General features: G+C 46.8%; 1 protein-coding gene across 1 annotated transcript in view; it reads right to left on the bottom strand.

The window, feature by feature from the left end:
* Positions 1-19,011, bottom strand: part of LOC119954286 (apolipoprotein A-IV-like) — an 81,425-nt gene extending 62,414 nt beyond the window's left edge. Inside the window, exon 1 of the mRNA XM_038779382.1 lies at positions 18,905-19,011. Within this exon, the coding sequence (XP_038635310.1) occupies positions 18,905-18,953 (49 nt within the window). The 5' untranslated portion in view covers positions 18,954-19,011. The remainder of the gene's footprint in view (positions 1-18,904) is intronic.
* Between the last annotated feature and the right edge of the window lie 3,378 nt (positions 19,012-22,389).

The following is a 22,389-nucleotide window of genomic DNA, read 5'->3' as shown; positions in this document are numbered from 1 at the left end:
CGGTGCTCCTGGAGTCTGCTCGGTGCTCCTGGAGTCCGGTCAGTGCTCCTGGAGTTCGCCCGGTGCTCCTGGAGCCGGCTCAGTGCTCCTGGAGTCCGCTCGTGCTCCTGGAGTTCTCTCGGTGCTCCTGGAGTTCGCCCGGTGCTCCTGGAGTCCGTTCGGTGCTCCTGGAGTCCGCTCGGTGCTTCTGGAGTCCGTTCGGTGCCCCTGGAGTTTGCTCCGAGCTCCCAGAGATTGTGAGGCTGGGTTGGGGTAATTCACTTCTGTTGAGCAGGAAGCCACGTCAGAATCTGACCAATGGAATCAGGACGGTCCCAGAACTGATTGGCTGTTTGTTCTAATTCAGCTCATCCCGTTTAAACAACCGGGGGGCGTTTCTGTCTGAACCTGGGGTAACGTGACCCCCCCTCTGTCTGAACCTGGGGTAATGTGACCCCCCTCTCTCTGAACCTGGGGTAACGTGACCCCCCTGTGTCTGAACCTGGGGTAACGTGACCCCCCCTCTGTCTGAACCTGGGGTAATGTGACCCCCCTCTCTCTGAACCTGGGGTAACGTGACCCCCCTGTGTCTGAACCTGGGGTAACGTGACCCCCCCTCTGTCTGAACCTGGGGTAATGTGACCCCCGTGTCTGAACCTGGGGTAACGTGACCCCCCCTCTCTCTGAATCTGGGGTAACGTGACCCCCCTGTGTCTGAACCTGGGGTAATGTGACCCCCCCATCTCTTAGAATAGATGGCATTGAGGTGCGTAGGGAAGAAGTGTTGGCAATTCTGGACAAGGTGAAAATAGATAAGTCCCCGGGGCCTGATGGGATTTATCCTAGGGTTCTCTGGGAAGCCAGGGAAGAGATTGCTGAGCCTTTGGCTTTGATTTTTAGGTCATCATTGGCTACAGGAATAGTGCCAGAGGACTGGAGGATAGAAAATGTGGTCCCTTTGTTCAAGAAGGGGAGTAGAGATAACCCCGGTAACTATAGGCCGGTGAGCCTAACGTCTGTGGTGGGTAAAGTCTTGGAGAGGATTATAAGAGATACGATTTATAATCATCTAGATAGGAATAATATGATTAGGGATAGTCAGCATGGTTTTGTGAAGGGTAGGTCATGCCTCACAACCCTTATCGAGTTCTTTGAGAAGGTGACTGAACAGGTAGACGAGGGTAGAGCAGTTGATGTGGTGTATATGGATTTCAGTAAAGCGTTTGATAAGGTTCCCCACGGTCGGCTATTGCAGAAAATACAGAGGCTGGGGATTGAAGGTGATTTAGAGATGTGGATCAGAAATTGGCTAGTTGAAAGAAGACAGAGGGTGGTGGTTGATGGCAAATGTTCAGAATGGAGTTCAGTTACGAGTGGCGTACCACAAGGATCTGTTCTGGGGCCGTTGCTGTTTGTCATTTTTATAAATGACCTAGAGGAGGGCACAGAAGGTTGGGTGAGTAAATTTGCAGACGACACTAAAGTCGGTGGAGTTGTAGACAGTGTGGAAGGATGTTGCAGGTTACAGAGGGACATAGATAAGCTGCAGAGCTGGGCTGAGAGGTGGCAAATGGAGTTTAATGTAGAGAAGTGTGAGGTGATTCACTTTGGAAAGAAAAACAGGAATGCGGAATATTTGGCTAATGGTAAAATTCTTGGCAGTGTGGATGAGCAGAGGGATCTCGGTGTCCATGTACATAGATCCCTGAAAGTTGCCACCCAGGTTGATAGGGTTGTGAAGAAGGCCTATGGTGTGTTGGCCTTTATTGGTAGAGGAATTGAGTTCCGGAGCCATGAGGTCATGTTGCAGTTGTACAAAACTCTGGTACGTCCGCATTTGGAGTATTGCGTACAGTTCTGGTCGCCTCATTATAGGAAGGACGTGGAAGCTTTGGAACGGGTGCAGAGATTTACCAGGATGTTGCCTGGTATGGAGGGAAAATCTTATGAGGAAAGGCTGATGGACTTGAGGTTGTTTTCGTTAGAGAGAAGGTTAAGAGGTGACCTAATAGAGGCATACAAAATGATCAGAGGGTTAGATAGGGTGGACAGTGAGAGCCTTCTCCCGCGGATGGAGGTGGCTAGCATGAGGGGATATAGCCTTAAATTGAGGGGTAATAGATATAGGACAGACGTCAGAGGTAGGTTTTTTACGCAAAGAGTGGTGAGGCCGTGGAATGCCCTACCTGCAACAGTAGTGATCTCGCCAACATTGAGGGCATTTAAAAGTTTATTGGATAAGCATATGGATGATAATGGCATAGTGTAGGTTAGATGGCCTTTAGTTTTTGACTTCCCATGTCGGTGCAACATCGAGGGCCGAAGGGCCTATACTGCGCTGTATCGTTCTATGTTCTATGTTCTGAACCTGGGGTAACGTGACCCCCCTGTGTCTGAACCTGGGGTAATGTGACCCCCTCTATCTGAACCTGGGTTAACGTGACCCCCCTGTGTCTGAACCTGGGGTCAGGGTGACTTTGCAAACGTTATTTGAACTAGTTTGTGGAACAATGTTTGATTAACTTCCTGTCTGTTCAATTACGTTAAATTCATAAGACCGAGCCCTTCATTCAAAGTGGCCGTTTATCATTTTGCTTTCTTATGATCATGTGACAAAGTGAATATTAATTCAAAATATTCCTCATATTCCAAATGGTCATCATCAAACTGGCTCAATCTCCCGGCCACACTCACAAAGACGAGTTACAAATCTGGATTTTCCTCTGATAATGAGAACTCAGGTCTGTAAAAAAACAGCAGGTCGACCCAACCCTGAACCTGCAGCTTATCTCAGAGCCGAGTAAAATTATAACTCAGGGTAAATATTATTCCAACCACAATGCAAACCTCTGTGAACCCTGAGCCCAGTTCCCTGAAACTGATGTATCATCAGGATAATGTCCAAGGATAAAATCAGATGACGGAACAATTTATTTAAGACAAAGTTCGTCAAATACCCAAGGAGCAGTTAATCAGTGAGTCAGCAAAACCCTCAGCTCCATTCTGGGCTTTTCCCACAAGTCCTTCTTCTTGGTTCAGGCTGCAGAGTCCTCACCCCCAGGAAGGTGTCACAGTAAATCCCTTTCCCATGAGGGATCACAGGCTGGAATTTCTCAGGCCTGGCATTGTCGATTCCAACCTGTGCTCCCAGATGGAAGGCTGTCTTAGATGGCAGCTGATAGTCTGACATTGATGCTGGATGAACTGAAATATTCCTTGACAGTTGACAGGACACTCCTGTCCTTCCCAGGGGTTAACCGGTGGTGGGACAAGTGAGTCGCACAAAATGACATCGACATCAGGGAATAGGAAGGTCCCACGCGGTGGCCAAAGGCCTTCAGAAAACTCGCAGTGGCTTCAAACTCTGTTTCCTTCACCGACTCCAATCCTCTCCCTGGTAACAGTCCTCGACAATAGACTGTCTATTGTCAAACTCTTTTAAAAAATGAATTTAGAGTACCCAATTCATTATTTCCAATTAAGGGGCAATTTAGCGCGGCCAATCCACCTAGCCTGCATATCTTTGGGTTGTGGGGGCGAAACCCACGCAGACACGGGGAGAATGTGCAAACTTCACACGGACAGTGACCCGCGGCCGGGATTCGAACTTAACTAGTCCCATTCCCCAGCCCTATCTCCATAGTCCTCTAAATTCATCACTTTCAGATATATATCCAGCTCTCTTTTGAAACCTCCTATTGGAATCCACCTCCACCAGTCTCCCAGGCAGCGGATTCCAAACCCCAACAACTCTCCCAGGCAGCACATTCCAAACCCCAACAACTCTCCCAGGCAGCACATTCCAAACCCCAACAACTCTCCCAGGCAGCACATTCCATCCCCAACAACTCTCCCAGGCAGCAAATTCCAAACCCCAACAACTCTCCCAGGCAACACATTCCAACCCCCAACAACTCTCCCAGGCAGCACATTCCATCCCCAACAACTCTCCCAGACAGCACATTCCAAACCCCAACAACTCTCCCAGGCAGCACATTCCAAACCCCAACAACTCTCCCAGGCAGCGCATTCCAAACCCCAACAACTCTCCCAGGCAGCGCATTCCAAACCCCAACAACTCTCCCAGGCAGCACATTCCAAACCCCAACAACTCTCCCAGGCAGCACATTCCAAACCCCAACAACTCTCCCAGGCAGCGCATTCCAAACCCCAACAACTCTCCCAGGCAGTACATTCCATCCCCAACAACTCTCCCAGGCAGCACATTCCAAACCCCAACAACTCTCCCAGGCAGCACATTCCAAACCCCAACAACTCTCCCAGGCAGCGCATTCCATCCCCAACAACTCTCCCAGGCAGCACATTCCATCCCCAACAACTCTCCCAGGCAGCGCATTCCAAACCCCAACAACTCTCCCAGGCAGCACATTCCAAACCCCAACAACTCTCCCAGGCAGCACATTCCAAACCCCAACAACTCTCCCAGGCAGCACATTCCATCCCCAACAACTCTCCCAGGCAGCAAATTCCAAACCCCAACAACTCTCCCAGGCAACACATTCCAACCCCCAACAACTCTCCCAGGCAGCACATTCCATCCCCAACAACTCTCCCAGACAGCACATTCCAAACCCCAACAACTCTCCCAGGCAGCACATTCCAAACCCCAACAACTCTCCCAGGCAGCGCATTCCAAACCCCAACAACTCTCCCAGGCAGCGCATTCCAAACCCCAACAACTCTCCCAGGCAGCACATTCCAAACCCCAACAACTCTCCCAGGCAGCACATTCCAAACCCCAACAACTCTCCCAGGCAGCACATTCCAAACCCCAACAACTCTCCCAGGCAGCGCATTCCAAACCCCAACAACTCTCCCAGGCAGCACATTCCATCCCCAACAACTCTCCCAGGCAGCACATTCCAAACCCCAACAACTCTCCCAGGCAGCACATTCCATCCCCAACAACTCTCCCAGGCAGCACATTCCAAACCCCAACAACTCTCCCAGGCAGCACATTCCAAACCCCAACAACTCTCCCAGGCAGCACATTCCAAACCCCAACAACTCTCCCAGGCAGCACATTCAAACCCCCAACAACTCTCCCAGGCAGCACATTCCATCCCCAACAACTCTCCCACGCAGCGCATTCCATCCCCAACAACTCTCCCAGGCAGCACATTCCAAACCCCAACAACTCTCACAGGCAGCGCATTCCAAACCCCAACAACTCTCCCAGGCAGCGCATTCCCAACTCCAACAACTCTCCCAGGCAGCACATTCCAAACCCCAACAACTCTCCCAGGCAGCACATTCCATCCCCAACAACTCTCCCAGGCAGCACATTCCATCCCCAACAACTCTCCCAGGCAGCACATTCCTAACCCCAACTCTCCCAGGCAGCACATTCCATCCCCAACAACTCTCCCAGGCAGCACATTCCAAACCCCAACAACTCTCCCAGGCAGCGCATTCCATCCCCAACAACTTTCCCAGGCAGGACATTCCAAACCCCAACAACTCTCCCAGGCAGCACATTCCAAACCCCAACAACTCTCCCAGGCAGCACATTCCAAACCCCAACAACTCTCCCAGGCAGCGCATTCCAAACCCCAACAACTCTCCCAGGCAGCACATTCCAAACCCCAACAACTCTCCCAGGCAGCACATTCCAAACCCCAACAACTCTCCCAGACAGCACATTCCATCCCCAACAACTCTCCCAGGCAGCACATTCCAAACCCCAACAACTCTCCCAGGCAGCGCATTCCATCCCCAACAACTCTCCCAGGCAGCACATTCCATCCCCAACAACTCTCCCAGGCAGCACATTCCAAACCCCAACAACTCTCCCAGGCAGCACATTCCAAACCCCAACAACTCTCCCAGGCAGCACATTCCAAACCCCAACAACTCTCCCAGGCAGCGCATTCCAAATCCCAACAACTCTCCCAGGCAGCGCATTCCAAACCCCAACAACTCTCCCAGGCAGCACATTCCAAACCCCAACAACTCTCCCAGGCAGCACATTCCAAACCCCAACAACTCTCCCAGGCAGCGCATTCCATCCCCAACAACTCTCCCAGGCAGCACATTCCAAACCCCAACAACTCTCCCAGGCAGCGCATTCCATCCCCAACAACTCTCCCAGGCAGCAAATTCCAAACCCCAACAACTCTCCCAGGCAGCACATTCCATCCCTAACAACTCTCCCAGGCAGCACATTCCATCCCCAACAACTCTCCCAGGCAGCACATTCCATCCCCAACAACTCTCCCAGGCAGCACATTCCAAACCCCAACAACTCTCCCAGGCTGCACATTCCAAACCCCAACCTCTCTCCCAGGCAGCACATTCCAAACCCCAACAACTCTCCCAGGCAGCACATTCCATCTCCAACAACTCTCCCAGGCAGCACATTCCAAACCCCAACAACTCTCCCAGACAGCACATTCCAAACCCCAACAACTCTCCCAGACAGCACATTCCAAACCCCAACAACACTCCCAGGCAGCACATTCCAAACCCCAACAACTCTCCCAGGCAGCGCATTCCAAACCCCAACAACTCTCCCAGGAAGCACATTCCATCCCCAACAACTCTCCCAGGCAGCACATTCCATCCCCAACAACTCTCCCAGGCAGCACATTCCAAACCCCAACAACTCTCCCAGGCAGCGCATTCCATCCCCAACAACTCTCCCAGGCAGCACATTCCAAACCCCAACAACTCTCCCAGGCAGCGCATTCCATCCCCAACAACTCTCCCAGGCAGCAAATTCCAAACCCCAACAACTCTCCCAGGCAGCACATTCCATCCCTAACAACTCTCCCAGGCAGCACATTCCATCCCCAACAACTCTCCCAGGCAGCACATTCCATCCCCAACAACTCTCCCAGGCAGCACATTCCAAACCCCAACAACTCTCCCAGGCTGCACATTCCAAACCCCAACCTCTCTCCCAGGCAGCACATTCCAAACCCCAACAACTCTCCCAGGCAGCACATTCCATCTCCAACAACTCTCCCAGGCAGCACATTCCAAACCCCAACAACTCTCCCAGACAGCACATTCCAAACCCCAACAACTCTCCCAGACAGCACATTCCAAACCCCAACAACACTCCCAGGCAGCACATTCCAAACCCCAACAACTCTCCCAGGCAGCGCATTCCATCCCCAACAACTCTCCCAGGCAGCACATTCCATCCCTAACAACTCTCCCAGGCAGCACATTCCAAACCCCAACAACTCTCCCAGGCAGCACATTCCCAACCCCAACAACTCTCCCAGGCAGCACATTCCATCCCCAACAACTCTCCCAGGCAGCGCATTCCATCTCCAACAACTCTCCCAGGCAGCACATTCCAAACCCCAACAACTCTCCCAGACAGCGCATTCCAAACCCCAACAACTCTCCCAGGCAGCGCATTCCATCCCCAACAACTCTCCCAGGCAGCACATTCCAAACCCCAACAACTCTCCCAGGCAGCGCATTCCATCCCCAACAACTCTCCCAGGCAGCACATTCCAAACCCCAACAACTCTCCCAGGCAGCACATTCCAAATCCCAACAACTCTCCCAGGCAGCGCATTCCATCCCCAACAACTCTCCCAGGCAGCACATTCCAAACCCCAACAACTCTCCCAGGCAGCACATTCCAAACCCCAACAACTCTCCCAGGCAGCGCTTTCCAAACCCCAACAACTCTCCCAGGCAGCACATTCCAAACCCCAACAACTCTCCCAGGCAGCGCATTCCATCCCCAACAACTCTCCCAGGCAGCACATTCCAAACCACAACAACTCTCCCAGGCAGCGCATTCCAAACCCCAACAACTCTCCCAGGCAGCACATTCCATCCCCAACAACTCTCCCAGGCAGCACATTCCAAACCCCAACAACTCTCCCAGGCAGCGCATTCCATCCCCAACAACTCTCCCAGGCAGCACATTCCAAACCCCAACAACTCTCCCAGGCAGCACATTCCAAACCCCAACAACTCTCCCAGGCAGCACATTCCAAACCCCAACAACTCTCCCAGGCAGCACATTCCAAACCCCAACAACTCTCCCAGGCAGCACATTCCAATCCCCAACAACTCTCCCAGGCAGCACATTCCATTCCCAACAACTCTCCCAGGCAGCGCATTCCATCCCCAACAACTCTCCCAGGCAGCACATTCCATCCCCAACAACTCTCCCAGGCAGCACATTCCATCCCCAACAACTCTCCCAGGCAGCACATTCCATCTCCAACAACTCTCCCAGGCAGCGCATTCCGAACCCCAACAACTCTCCCAGGCAGCACATTCCATCCCCAACAACTCTCCCAGGCAGCGCATTCCGAACCCCAACAACTCTCCCAGGCAGCACATTCCATCCCCAACAACTCTCCCAGGCAGCACATTCCATCCCCAACAACTCTCCCAGGCAGCGCATTCCAGCCCCAACAACTCTCCCAGGCAGCACATTCCATCCCCAACAACTCTCCCAGGCAGCACATTCCAAACCCCAACCTCTTCCCCCAGGCAGCACATTCCATCCCCAACAACTCTCCCAGGCAGCGCATTCCATCCCCAACAACTCTCCCAGGCAGCACATTCCAAACCCCAACAACTCTCCCAGGCAGCACATTCCAAACCCCAACAACTCTCCCAGGCAGCACATTCCAAACCCCAACAACTCTCCCAGGCAACACATTCCAACCCCCAACAACTCTCCCAGGCAGCACATTCCAAACCCCAACAACTCTCCCAGGCAGCACATTCCAAACCCCAACAACTCTCCCAGGCAGCACATTCCAAACCCCAACAACTCTCTGAGTAAAGAAGTTTCTCCTCATCTCGCTCCCAGCCTCTTACTGACCATCTGGAAATTGTGACCCCTAATCACTCACTTACCAACCAGTGGAAACAGAATATCCTCCTGTACCCTGTCAAAATTGTTCAGAAATTTGAACACCCCCATAAGGTCTCTGCTCCAAGGAGAACAAGCTCATTTTCTCCAATCTTTCCCTGTATCTAAAATTCCTCATTCCTGGTATAATTCTAGTAAATCTCCTCTGCTCTCTCTCCAGGGCTTTAACATCCTCCTTAAATAAGGTGCCCAGAACTGAACACAATACTCCAAATGTGTTCTGACCAATGATTTGTAGAGGTGCAGCATCACTTCCTTGCTTTTATACTCAATGCCTCTATTTATAAACCCCAGGATGCTCTAAGCCTTCTTAACAACTGTTTCAACTGGTCTGGCCACCTTCAGCGAATGATCAACTTGAACCCCGAGGTCCCTTTGCTCCTGGACTCCCCGCAAAGCTGTACCATTGAGCCTGTATTGTCTCCCAGTGTTTCTTCTCCCAAAATGCATTACCTCACATTTCGCTGCATAGATGTTTATCTGCCAGGTGTCTGCCCATTTGGCCAACTTGTCAATGTCCCTCTGAAACCGCTCAGCATCATCCTCACAATTCACTATTCTCCCTAGCTTAGTATCATTTGGAAATTTAGAGATTTTGCCCTCAACACCCATTTCTAAATCATTTATATAAATCAGAAAAAGCACGGAACCCAAAACTCAGCTCTGGTGAACACCACTTTCAACTTGTCTCCAGTCTGAGAAATGCCCATCTATACCAACCCTCTGTTTCCTATCTCTGAGCCAAATTCTAACCATGCTGCCAAGGACCCATCAATCCCAAACATTTTTAATGTGTGAACCAAGCTGCCATGTGGCACCGTATCAAATGCTTTCTGTAAGTCCAAATATACAACACCCACGTCACTACTCTCACCCACTGCCTGTGTCACCTCGTCAAAGAACCCAATTAAATTTGTCAGACATGGCCTGCCCTTGACAAAGCCACGTTGACTGTCTAGTATTAACTTATTTTTCTCTCAGTGTATATTTATCTCATCCCGTATTATAGCCTCCATCAGTTTTACTACTATTGATGTCAAGCTGACAGGTCGGTAGTTTCCTGGTTTATCCTTTGCCCCTTTCTTTTTTAAAAATAAATTTAGAGTACCCAATTCATTTTTTTCCAATTAAGGGGCAATTTAGCGTGGCCAATCCACCTACACTGCACATCTTTGGGTTGTGGGGGCGAAACCCACGCAAACACGGGGATGTCATGTGAGAGTACCTTTAAGAAATGGGTGTTTAAGAAATGTACCTTTAAGAAATAGGTGTTTATAAATGGGTGTGTATATAAATATCTGTAATGTGGAGATGCCGGCGTTGGACTGGGGTGAGCACAATAAGAAGTCTTACAACACCAGGTTAAAGTCCAACAGGTTTGTTTCAAACATGAGCTTTCGGAGCGCAGCTCCTTCACCTGAGGGAGGAGCTGCGCTCCAAAAGCTTGTGTCTGAAACAAACCTGTTGGACTTTAACCTAGTGTTGTAAGACTTCTTACTAAATATCTGTAGTGTGAGTACCTTTATGAAATGGATGTTTACGACTGCACTGATGTCAGAGAGTGGGTCGAGCTGGGCTGTCTGTCAGCTTTTTTACTTTCGTTTTAGGCTGTTTGCTGCAGGGTGTGTTTTAGTTTTGTTTTCAGTTTTGGAGCTGAAGCCAGACAGTGCAGGTGTACTGTTGATCTCTCTGCCATGAAAAGACTATCTCTTGATTATTTGGTGAATTGAGAATTATAAATGTTTTCAGTAGTGACTTTAACCTGATGTGCTTCTGTTAAAGGTTATGTTTTCTCGTAAGTCTTCTGGATGTTAAAAGGACAGCGTAAGCATTAGTAAGTGTTGTATCCTTTGGGGGTTGTATTTGAATTGATGGCTGCTAAGATGTTCACTGTTTGTTTTAAAAAGGTTAACTTGAGTTCATAGAATAAACATTGTTTTGCCTTTAAAATACTTTTCCATTTTTGCTGTACCATATCTGTAGAGTGGGCCGTGTGCTCCCCATACCACAATCTATTAAAAGTTGTGGGTCAGGTGAATTCCATGATACACTTTGGGGTTCTCTAAACCCTGGCCCATAACAAATTGGGGGATTGAGGGGGATAAAAGTCTATCTATTGGATTGGCTTTGTGAACTTAAAGACAGTGAGGGCTGGGAATATTGTGGTTGCTTTTCAGGTGTGGTATTTCAGTTTAAGTAGGGTGTGTTGTGACAATGGCTCTTTCAGAGGCTCTGAAGTGTTTGGGGGTGGAGACGGTCACACGCAGTACCTTATGGACAGAGACTAAAAGCAGACTGTTAGATTTGGCAAAAACATTGCAGTTAATATTACCTGACAAAATGCAAAAAGGTGAGGTAATTATGGCGGTGGCTAAGCATTTAAAGTTGCCTGAGATACAGTTTGACTCATTGGAAATGGCAAAAATTCAGTTACAAATTAAACAAATGGGAACATGAGAAAGAGTTAAAGCAGCTTGAATACGAAAGAGAGAGAGAGGAAAAAGAAAGAGAAAGAGAGAGAGAGAGGAAAAAGAGATAGAAGAAAGGAGAAAAGAAAGAATAGCCCTAGCAGAACAAAAAGAAAGAAAGGGGAATACAGATCAGGGAAAAAGATAAAGAGAGTTTGAACTTCAGAAAATGGCCATGAAACATGACAGTCAGTTAAAATTGGCAGATGTAAAGGGAAACGTACAGCTGGATGATAGTGATGAGGATAGTGAGAAAGAGCATCAAAGTCGAAGACTTGGTGGGAATCCATTTAAATATGTCCAAGCATTGCCAAGGTTTGACGAGAAGGAGGTGGAAGCCTTTTTCATTTCATTTGAGAAGATGGCTAAACAAATGAAATGGCCACAGGGCATGTGGGTATTACTGATTCAAACAAAACTGATAGGTAGGGCTAGTGAAATGTTTGCATCACTATCAGGGGAGGTATCTGAGACGTATGAGGTGAACAAATCCATCTTAAGTGCATATGAGCTAGTGACTGAAGCCTACAGACAAAGGTTTATAAATTTAAGGAAAGAATTTGGTCAAACATACATGGAGTTTGAAAGGCTCAAACAGAGTAATTTTGATAGGTGGATAAGGGCTTTGAAAATATACAAAACATATGAAGCTCTCAGAGAAATTATACTTTTGGAGGAGTTTAAAAGTTCAATTCCTGATGTAGTGAGAACTCATGTGGAAGAACAGAGGGTTAAAACTACGAGCAGCAGAAATGGCAGATGATTATGAATTATGAATTAGTTCATAAATCAAAGATTGGTTTCCGACATCAGTTTCAGCCGGTGAGGGATAGAAACTGGGGACATGAGAAATACTCAAGTGGAAAAAGTAAAGGTGATCTGATGGGAGATAATAAGGAGAGTGTACCTCAGATTTAAAAAGAAATCCAGGAGGGTGGAAGAGACATGAAAAGTTTCAAATGTTTTCACTGTAATAAACTAGGCCATGTAAAGTCACAGTGTTGGTGGTTGAAGAAAACACTGGGAAGGCTGATGTGGTAAAACAGGATAAGACCATGGGGTTTGCTAAAAGTGGTAAAGGAAAGCCCAAGTGAAGCGAAGGAGGTGCAAAAGATTGTGCAGCCTGATCAAGAGGTGATTGACAAGAAGGTGCCAGATCTCTTTGAAGAATTTACTTGTGTGGGAAAAGTTTACTCGTGTATCAGAAGGAGCAGGTAAAGAAGTCACAATTTTAAGAGATACGGGAGCTAGTCAATCTTTAATGGTAAGAGATGAGAAGTTATGTAGTTTGGGAAGAATGTTGCCAGAAAAGGTGGTAATATGTGGAATTCAGGGTGAGAAGAGTGGTGTTCCATTATATGAGGTAAGGTTGGAAAGTCCAGTGAAGAGTGGTGAAGTGGTAGTAGGAGTAATAGAGAAACTATCTTGTCCAGGAATACAGTTTATCTTGGGTAATGATATAGCTGGATCGCAGGCGGGAGTGATGCCTACTGTGGTTGATAAGCCAGTGGAAAATCAGACAACTGAAGTGTTGAAGGACGAATATCCTGGGATTTTTCTGGATTGTGTAGTAACAAGGTCGCAAAGTCAAAGGTTAAGACAAGAGGAGAAATCAGAGAGTGAAGATGAAGTTGAAGTGCAATTATCAGAAACAATTTTTGATCAGATGCTTGAAAAAGAACAAGAACAGGTGGAGGATAAGGCGGATATTGTTAGTTCAGGAAAATTGGCAGAGTTACAACAAAAAGATATGGAAATAAAACGGATGTATCAGAAATCATACATGGAAGAGGAATCTGAGTGTATACCAGAGTGTTATTACTGTAAAAGTGATGTCTTGATGAGAAAATGGAGACCTGTACGTATGCAGGCGGATGAAAAGTGGGCAGAAGTTCATCAAGTAGTATTGCGGGTCGGGTATAGAAAGGAGGTGTTGTGAGTTGCACATGAGGTACCAGTGGGAGGTCATTTGGGAATAAGGAAAACTCAAGTTAAAATCAAAAAACATTTTTATTGGCCTGGACTACATAAAGATGTAGTTACATTTTGTCAATCATGTCAAACATGTCAAGTGATAGGGAAACCTCAAGCAGTGATAAAACCAGCCCTTAATACCCATTCCAGCATTTGAGGAACCTTTTACAAGGGTTCTAATTGATTGCATAGGACCGCTTCCTAAAACAAAAGTGAGAATCAATATCTTTTGACTTTAATGGACGTGTCTACTAGGTTTCCAGAGGCCATTCCAGTACACAATATTACAAAAAGATTGTGGAGGAGTTACTTAAATTATTTACTAGATACGGACGACGCACAGAAATACAATCGGATCAAGGATCAAATTTTACCTCAAGGTTATTCAAAGAAGTTATGGATAGCTTAGGAATAAAACAATTTAAATCTACTGTGTACCATCCAGAATCGCAGGGAGCATTAGAAAGGTGGCATCAGACATTAAAGACAATGTTGAGGGTTTATTGTCAAGATTAATCAGAGGATTGGGATAAAGGAATTCCATTCATACAGTTTGCAGTTAGGGATGCATCTAATGAGTCAACCAAATTCAGTCCTTTTGAACTAATTTTTGTTCATGAGGTAAGAGGAACACTTAAATTGATTACAGAAAAACTGGTGACTGAGAAATCGGAAATTAGATTATTGGATTACGTGTCAAATTTTAGGGAACGATTGAATAGAGCAGGTGAATTGACTAGACAACATTTAAAAGTTGCACAAAATGCGATGAAATAGTATCAGAAATCCAAAGTTCGTAGTTTTGCCAGTGGAGATAAAGTTTTGGTGTTGTTACCAGTGGTAGGTGAACCTTTAAAAGCTAGGTTTTGTGGACCTTATCAGATTGAAAGGAAATTAAGTGAGGTGAATTATGTGGTAAAAACACCAGATAGAAGGAAGACTCACCGAGTGTGTCATGTGAATATGCTTAAAAGGTACTTTGAAAGGGAAGGAGAGAAAAAGGAGGAAGTTTTAATAATTCTAACTCGAAGTGATGAACCAAATCCAGATGACCGTGAATTTGACCATACCTCAAATTAAATTGGAAAACGAGGATGTTCTTAAAAATTGGGATAAATTGTTGAGTTATCTTCCAGAGGAAAAATGGACTGACCTGAAAGAGTTGATATCACGTGGGCAAGTTTGTAGAGATGAATTGGGAAGTACTAAAATTGGCGTACATGATGTAGATGTGGGAAATGCTGTTCCAATCAAACAACACCCATATAGTCTTAATCCTTTAAAATTGGCGCAGGTTAACAAAGAGATTGAGAGTATGCTTAAAAATGGCATAATTGAAGTGGGTTGCAGCCAATGGAGCTCACCCATAGTGATGGTACCAAAACCGAACAGTACTCAATGGTTGTGTGTGAACTATAGAAAGGTTAATGCAGTTACAAGAATGGACTCTTATCCTATCCCACGTTTGGAGGATTGCATTGAGAAAGTGGGACAATCAGCTTTTATTTCTAAATTGGATTTACTTAAAGGTTACTGGCAGGTACCTTTATCGAAAGGGCGAAGGAGATTTCAGCTTTTGTGACTCCAGATGGTATATACCAATTCAAAGTTAAGCCATTTGGCATGAAAAACGCCCCAGCCACATTTCAACGGTTCACTAACAAAGCCGTTTTAGGATTACCCAATTTTGCGGTATACAGCAACGATCTGGTAATTTTCAGCCAGACATGGAAGGAACATTTAAAGCATCTGATGGAATTATTCGATCGACTTCAGGTGGCGGGTTTGGTGATAAACCTAGCCAAAAGTGAATTTGGAAAAGCCCAAGTCACTTTCCTTTAGGAGTTTCCGATGCCCTCAAGACGAAGGGAAATAATGCGATTTGGTATGAGTGGATTTGATCGAACAGTTGTGCAAAAGTTTTGTAGCATGATTGCTCCACTGATGGACTTGCTGAAGAAACATTAAGAATTTCAGTGGACAGCGGAGTTTCAAGAGGCATTTGACTGCCTGAAAGCTGTGATAACCAATGCTCCTGTGTTGGAGAATTACAAGGGACTCTGTGATCAGATTGAACTAAAGTATCTGACTTTAAAGAGAAATGCCGAGGCATAGAGAAATGGACGGATCGTGCAGAGACCTTCTTGTTCAATGAGACTGTCAATCGAGACAGATTTCAGTTGGAAGTAGAAGAATGAAAGAAAATGGACTATATTATTATACCTGTTTGCGTGTATTGTTTTTTGAAATGAAAAAGTATATTTACTGTGTGCACTTCTTAAAGGATAGTGAAAATGTGAAAAATGAAACCATCTTGAAGTTGATGGGTTTTTTTTCTGGGGGGGGGAGGTGTCATGTGAGAGTACCTTTAAGAAATGGGTGTTTAAGAAATGTACCTTTAAGAAATGTGTGTTTATAAATGGGTGTGTACATAAATATCTGTAGTGAGAGTACCTTTATGAAATGGATGTTTACGACTGCACTGATGTCAGAGAGTGGGTCGAGCTGGGCTGTCTCTCAGCTTTTTATTTTTGTTTTAGGCTGTTTGCTGCAGGGTGTGTTTTAGTTTTGTTTTCAGTGTTGGAGCTGAAGCCAGACAGAGCATGTGTACTGTTGATCTCTCTGCAATGAAAAGACTATCTCTTGATCATTTGGTGAATTCAGAATTATAAATATTTTCAGTGGTGACTTTAACCTGATGTGCTTCTGTTAAAGGTTATGTTTTTTTGTTAGTCTTCTGGATGTTAAAAGGACAGTGTAAGCATTACTTAGTGTTGTACTCTTTGGGGGTTGTATTTGAATTAATGGTTGCTAAGACATTCACTGTTTGTTTTAAAAAGGTTAACTTGCGTTCATAGAATAAACATAGTTTTGCTTTAAAAAATACTTTTCCATTTCTGCTGTACCACACCTGTAGAGTGGGCCGTGTGCTCCCCATACCACAATCTATTAAAAGTTGTGGGTTGTCATAATATACACACAGGTATATTATGGTGTGCAGACAGGCAGTGATTGACACACAGGATGACCAGTGAACACACAGAACATAGCAGCCAATCACCAGACAGGACACGACCACTATAAAGCCAGAGGGCACTAGTTTTCCCGCTCTCTCGGGATCCAGCCTCTGAGACAGTCAGAGCTTGTGAGCAGCAGCTAGTACAAACACCATGTGGCAGTCAGTTAGTCTGGTCAGGTTAGCCTCAGGTCTCCAGTCAAGTCAGCATAGTGTCAACCCACAGTTAAAGCATGTATGATAATTAAGTGTTCAATAAAATCGAGTTGCATTTCTTCAAGTGTTGGAAGCCTGTCTCTCTCACCACTGCAGTAAACGCAGTCCTCGTAGACACAGCTTACCCAACACATCATGGGTCAGGTGAATTCCATGATACACTTTGGGGTTCTCTAAACCCTGGCCTATAACAGTGAGAATGTGCAAACTCCACACGAACAGTGACCCAGAGCCGGGATCGAACCTGGGACCTCGGCGCCATGAGGCAGCAGTGCTAACCACTGTGCCACCCTGCTGCCCTTTTTTAAACAACAGCATCACATTTGCAGTTCTCCAGTCCACCAGGACTAATCCTGTGTTCAGAGAGGCCTGGAAAATATCTGCAAACAGCTCCGCAATATGCTCCCTCGCCTCGATGTGTTGTGTATCCCATCTGGGCCTGGTGACGTCTCTACCTGGAGTGCTGCCAGCCTTTTTATCTATCACTATACTGCTCAGTCGCTCAACACCCACATTCTAAACTGGGCCAATGTCCCCATCTTCTAATTTGGTAAAGACAAAAGCGAAGTATTCATTTAGTACCACTGCCATACCCTCCGCTTCAGTGAGCAGTTCACCCTGCTTGTACCTTATGGGCCCCACTCTATCCAGTCATATGAACAGTAGCATTGGCACATTTTATATGCTTAAAATTGTAACCTCCAACTAATGATCCAGGGAAGTCTTCAATTTCTCCTGGAATATTTTCATGATATAAATTCAAGAAATCTTTCCCCATAGCCCTGTCAATTTTTCTCTTTAGATATTTTGCCAATTTTGAACGTTATTCAGCTTCCGTCAGCCATTCGGCAGAGCAGCTTCTCCTCGTGTCAATATATTATTTTCTCCCCTCTGCTGCGTTTGTCAATTATCTGAAGTCTGTCTTCTGGTTCCTGACCCTCCGCCAGTGCAAGGTTTCTTCCCATCTACTCCATCCAAACCTCTTGTGATTTTGAACACTTCTGTGTAGAGGAGAGCATACCTACTCCGACAACACCTTCCAAACCCATGACCACTGCCATCTACAAGGGCAGGGGCAGCAGATACCTGGGAACCCCACAACCTGGAGGTTCCCCATCCTGACTTGGAAATATATAGGCCGTTTCTTTGTTGTTGTTGGGTCAAAATCCTGGAGCTCCCTCCCTAACACCAGGGTGGATGAACCTACACCTCAGAGAATGCAGCGGTTCAAGAACGAAGCTCATCACCACTTTCGCGAGGGCTGTCAGGGATGGGCAACAAATGGCAGCCTAGCCAGCGACATCCACATCCTGTAGGGAGAGAGAACCTCCTCTAACTCTCTGTGCTGAAGACAATCACAGATTCTCCGCTTTCTCCACATTAACTGAAGCTCCTTATTGTTGGGTTCGGGTAAATCTACTCCCAAAGGTTTTACATCTTTCCCCTGGTTTGATGCCCAGAATTGGTCACAATGCTCCGGTCGAGGTCGAATATTGGAACTCAACCTCTTTAAAATCAAGGATTCTATATTTTGGTAAATGTCCTCAGCAGGAATTCACAGCATCTTTGGTTTAGAAAGATCAGAAACATTGTGAGTCTTGAAAAGGACATCAGGACTCCAAATAGAATCCAGGCAATGGGTCTGCCAGGGTTAACATGGAGATTGTTACACTCAAAACAAAAAGTTATTGTGAGTAGAATAGAACAAGATTACATGACAGAGCAGCTTTAGGAGCTACAATAGGGCTCAGTATCTTGGGCTGGGGTTTCAGAGGAACCAGGGCTCCTCCTGCATTCTAATGAGATGTTACACTGGGGTCCTGTTTCTCGCATTGCTTAGCTACCATTTGGAAACAGAGCAGGGGAGTTCTCCCCGATTTCCTGCTCAAAGTTGATCCCTCACAAAACCCAATGATCTAGCCATTGTCACACTGCTCTTTGTGAGAGTGCTGTGTGTCAATTTCCTGACCACTTGGCTATTTGTCTGACGCTGTGAATGCTAGGAGTGTGGAAAGTCTTTCTTTTGTTTCATCGATTACAACCAGACGGGCAGTGGCCTTTTGGATGGGATGGTTTTGGGTTTGTTGGAGGTTTGGGGAAGTGGACCTGGAGGTAAGGGTGGGGAAGGGGGGTAGGGGTGAGGGAAGAGGCTGGGGATTTTGGGCACAGTCAGCTTGCTCATTGCTCCATTGAAATTAAAGCTTCAAACATTTTGTGCCATTTCAGCGATCACTCTGTAAGGGAGCTCAATGCCTGGTGTTGGTACTTTGTGTACTCAGTATGGTCAGTGTCTGAGAACCAGGGTTAGTCTCCCTCACTGAAACTTACATATGGAAACACAATTGCACTCTGACCTGAATTTTGTCTCCTTACCTTTCATTGTACCCCTCAAAACCACGTGTGGGATGTTGTTGTATTGCATCCGCCTCACCCCCGGAGTACCCACACTCCATAGCTGCCCAGGGCAGACCTGGCCGAGGTCTTCAACTGACCATCACCATGACAACAAGGGCCTGCTCACCTGAGGAGGAGCTTCCAGCATGAGAAGCAAAGTATTATTCATAAAACCTTGTGAAGCAAGATTGTGAAAATATACCAGTAAAATGTCGGCACAATGTTACATCAGGGCAATCATTTCATAAAGTCCAAACTAGTTAATGGGAAGCTGATACCAATCACAATATAAATGTGACAGGAAATTGATTTGGGCCAGAAAGACACTGGGCTGGATTCTCCGTTTCACTGGCAGCGCACTCACTCCCACGGATTTCCCGACGGTGTGAGGGTGCCTACAATGGGGAACCCCATTGGCCGGCTGCCAGGACGGAGAATCCTGCTGTTGGTGGTGCCGCACCACACCAGGAAACCAAAGGGACAATGCTGGAAAATCTCAGCAGGTCTGGCAGCATCTGTAGGGAGAGAAAAGAGCTAACGTTTCGAGTCCGATGACTCTTTGTCAAAGCTGACAGACAGAGAGAGTGGGAAATAATTTTGTGGAGTAAGAATGAAAGATGAGTCATAGCCACAGAAACCCAGGGAAACCGAGTGCTAATGGCCACAGAAACCAAGGGGAAAGAGTGTTAATGGCAGTCGCCAGAGAGGACAAAAGATGTGAAAGGTCAAACAGCAGGTAAACTAACATCAGAGGATGAACTGTAGGTGTGGGGGGAGGGGAAGGGAGAAGCAAAGAGAGGAAAGGTGCAGGAAAGAAAGAAATGGTTAAAGACAGTTAAAATGAAATGAAAACAAATGGGTCGAGGTGGGGCTGATCATCTGAAGTTGTTGAATTCGATGTTCAGGCCGGAAGGCTGTAGCGTGCCTAACCGGAAGATGAGATGTTGTTCCTCCAGTTTGCGTTGCACTTCACTGGAACATTGCAGCAGGCCAAGAACAGACATGTGGGCATGGGAGCAGGGTCTTGTGTTAAAATGGCAAGCAACAGGAAGGTCAGGATCCTGAATGTGCACGGACCGAAGATGCTCAGCAAAGCTATCACCCAGTCTGCGTTTGGTCTCTCCGATACAGAGACCACCACATGTTTCCCACTCTCTCTGTCTGTTAGCTTTGACAAAGAGTCATCGGACTCGAAACGTTAGCTCTTTTCTCTCCCTACAGATGCTGCCAGACCTGCTGAGATTTTCCAGCACTGTCCCTTTCGTTTCAGATTCCAGCATCCGCAGTAATTTGCTTTTCACTAGGAAATGGGTTTGGTGGGACGGAGAATCCCACTGTCGGCAGGGGCCCGCTGGGCAGGATGGCTTTGCTGGTGTCTGTCTGCCAGTCAAGGTGGCCCAGGTGGTACTGCCAGGCTGCCAAGGTGGCATTTTTTGCATGGTGGCAATCGGGCCGGGGGTGCCCTGCATGGTTGTTGGCCTTGCCGGGGGGAGGGGGGGGGGGGGGGGGGGGGCCTGCATGGTTGTTGGCCTTGCCGGGGGGAGGGGGGGGGGGGCCTTAGATTCTCTCTTGTTTGAGAGATGGTCATTATCTGTCACTTGTGTGACATAAATGTAACTTGCAACTTGTCAGCCCAGCCTGGATATTACCCAGATCTTGCTGCATTTGGACATGGATTGCTCAAGTATCTGAGGAGTCACGAACGGTGCTAAACATTGTGCAGTCATCCGAAAACATCCCCATCTCTGACCTTATGATGGAAGGGAGGTCATTGATGAAGCAGCTGAAGATTGTTGGGCCTACGACACTACCCTGAGGAACTCCTGCAGTGATTCCCTGGAACTGAGATCATCGACCTCCAACAACCGCAACTGTCCTCCTTTGTGTCAGGTATAACTCCAACCAGTAGAGTCCCCCAGCGCTGCTTATTGCCATTTACTCCAGTTTAGTTCGGGCTCCTTGATACCATACTCGATCAAATGCTGCCTTGATGTCAAGAGCAGTCATTCTCACCTCTGGCATTCAGCTCTTTTGTCCATGTTTGAACCAAGGCTGTATTGAGGTCAGGAGCTGAGTGACCCTGGCGGAACCCAAACTGAGTGTCCGTGAGCAGGTTATTGCTGAGTAAGTGCAGCTTGATAGCGCTGTTGATGACTCCTTCCATCACTTTTCTGATGATGGAGTGTAGACTGATAGGGCGGTAATTGGCTGGGTTTGATTTGTCCTTTTTCTTGTGTACGGGACACACCTGGGCAATTTTCCACATTGCCGGGTAGATGCCAGTGTTGTTGCTGCACTGGAACAGCTTGGCTAGGGGTGGGGCAAGTTCTGGAATACAAGTCTTCAGTACTATTGCCAGAATATTGTCAGGGCCCAGAGCCTTTGCAGTATCCAGTGCCTTCAGGTTTTTCTTGATATCATGTGGAGTCAAGAGGTTGTCACCAGATTCACAATGAGAGTGATAACATTTATCAATAGCCCCTAGATTCTGTGTTCATTGTAACAGGAGGCGGCCATTTAGCACCACAGGCCTGTTGGTACTGTTCTATAACAAAACTCCATTCACTTGCTGTTGTTCCACAACCGTCAATATCTACACAACAAAAATCTAACACTCTCAGTTGTGAAGATTCTAAATAAATCTCCAGCACCCACAGCTCTTATGGGCAGTCCCAGTTTTCCTTGACCTTTTATGAGAAAAAGTGTTTCCTGATTTCTCTCCTAAACTTCCTGGCACTAATTTTAAGTTGGTCTGGACTCCCCCACCAGAGCAAATAGTTTCTGTTTCCATTTTGAGTTTATTTGTTTCAAAATACCAATGAGTTCATATTTATGCAGAACGCAGATCAGGGCGACCTAACATGGCACAAACGTCAGCTACAATGTGTGATTATCACCTGTAATTTTGGGCCACGTATTGATCCAATCTTTACTTCTGCAGATCAGCAGAAATGCCAGAGAACTTTCAAAATCCTCGGCCATAAATATCTGCTGTTGACAAACTTCTGATACAAGTAACCTTCCTTGACCATTGGTCAATAGAACGAGCTTATCTTCATCTGAGTGGCCTTTATCAGGAGATATATAGGAGCAAGTTGCTTCACAAACACACCAGAGAAACCTGCAGATTTCCAGGTAAGAGCGACATTGTTACTACTGTCCTTGGGTGCGAGAGCCAACAGGGAATGAACCCAGTTTCTGTACGGAGGGAACTGTTACTGGAGGCAACTTCAACATTTTAATTAGATTTTTCACTTAATGATAAAGGAGAGAAAAATTGGAAAGCAATTCAGGGTACTGATTACTACGTGAGAATTGAGGACTATTTGGATGGTGAACATTTTGAAGGCTTTTAAAGCGGACCAAGGCAGGCCAGCAGCACGGTTCAATTCCCGTACCGGCCTCCCCGAACAGGCGCCGGAATGTAGTGACTAGGGACTTTTCACAGTAACTTCATTTGAAGC

This window comes from Scyliorhinus canicula, chromosome 19 (genome assembly GCF_902713615.1).
Source record: "Scyliorhinus canicula chromosome 19, sScyCan1.1, whole genome shotgun sequence".
Lineage (NCBI taxonomy): Eukaryota > Metazoa > Chordata > Chondrichthyes > Carcharhiniformes > Scyliorhinidae > Scyliorhinus > Scyliorhinus canicula.
This window is presented reverse-complemented; position numbering and strand designations above follow the sequence as displayed.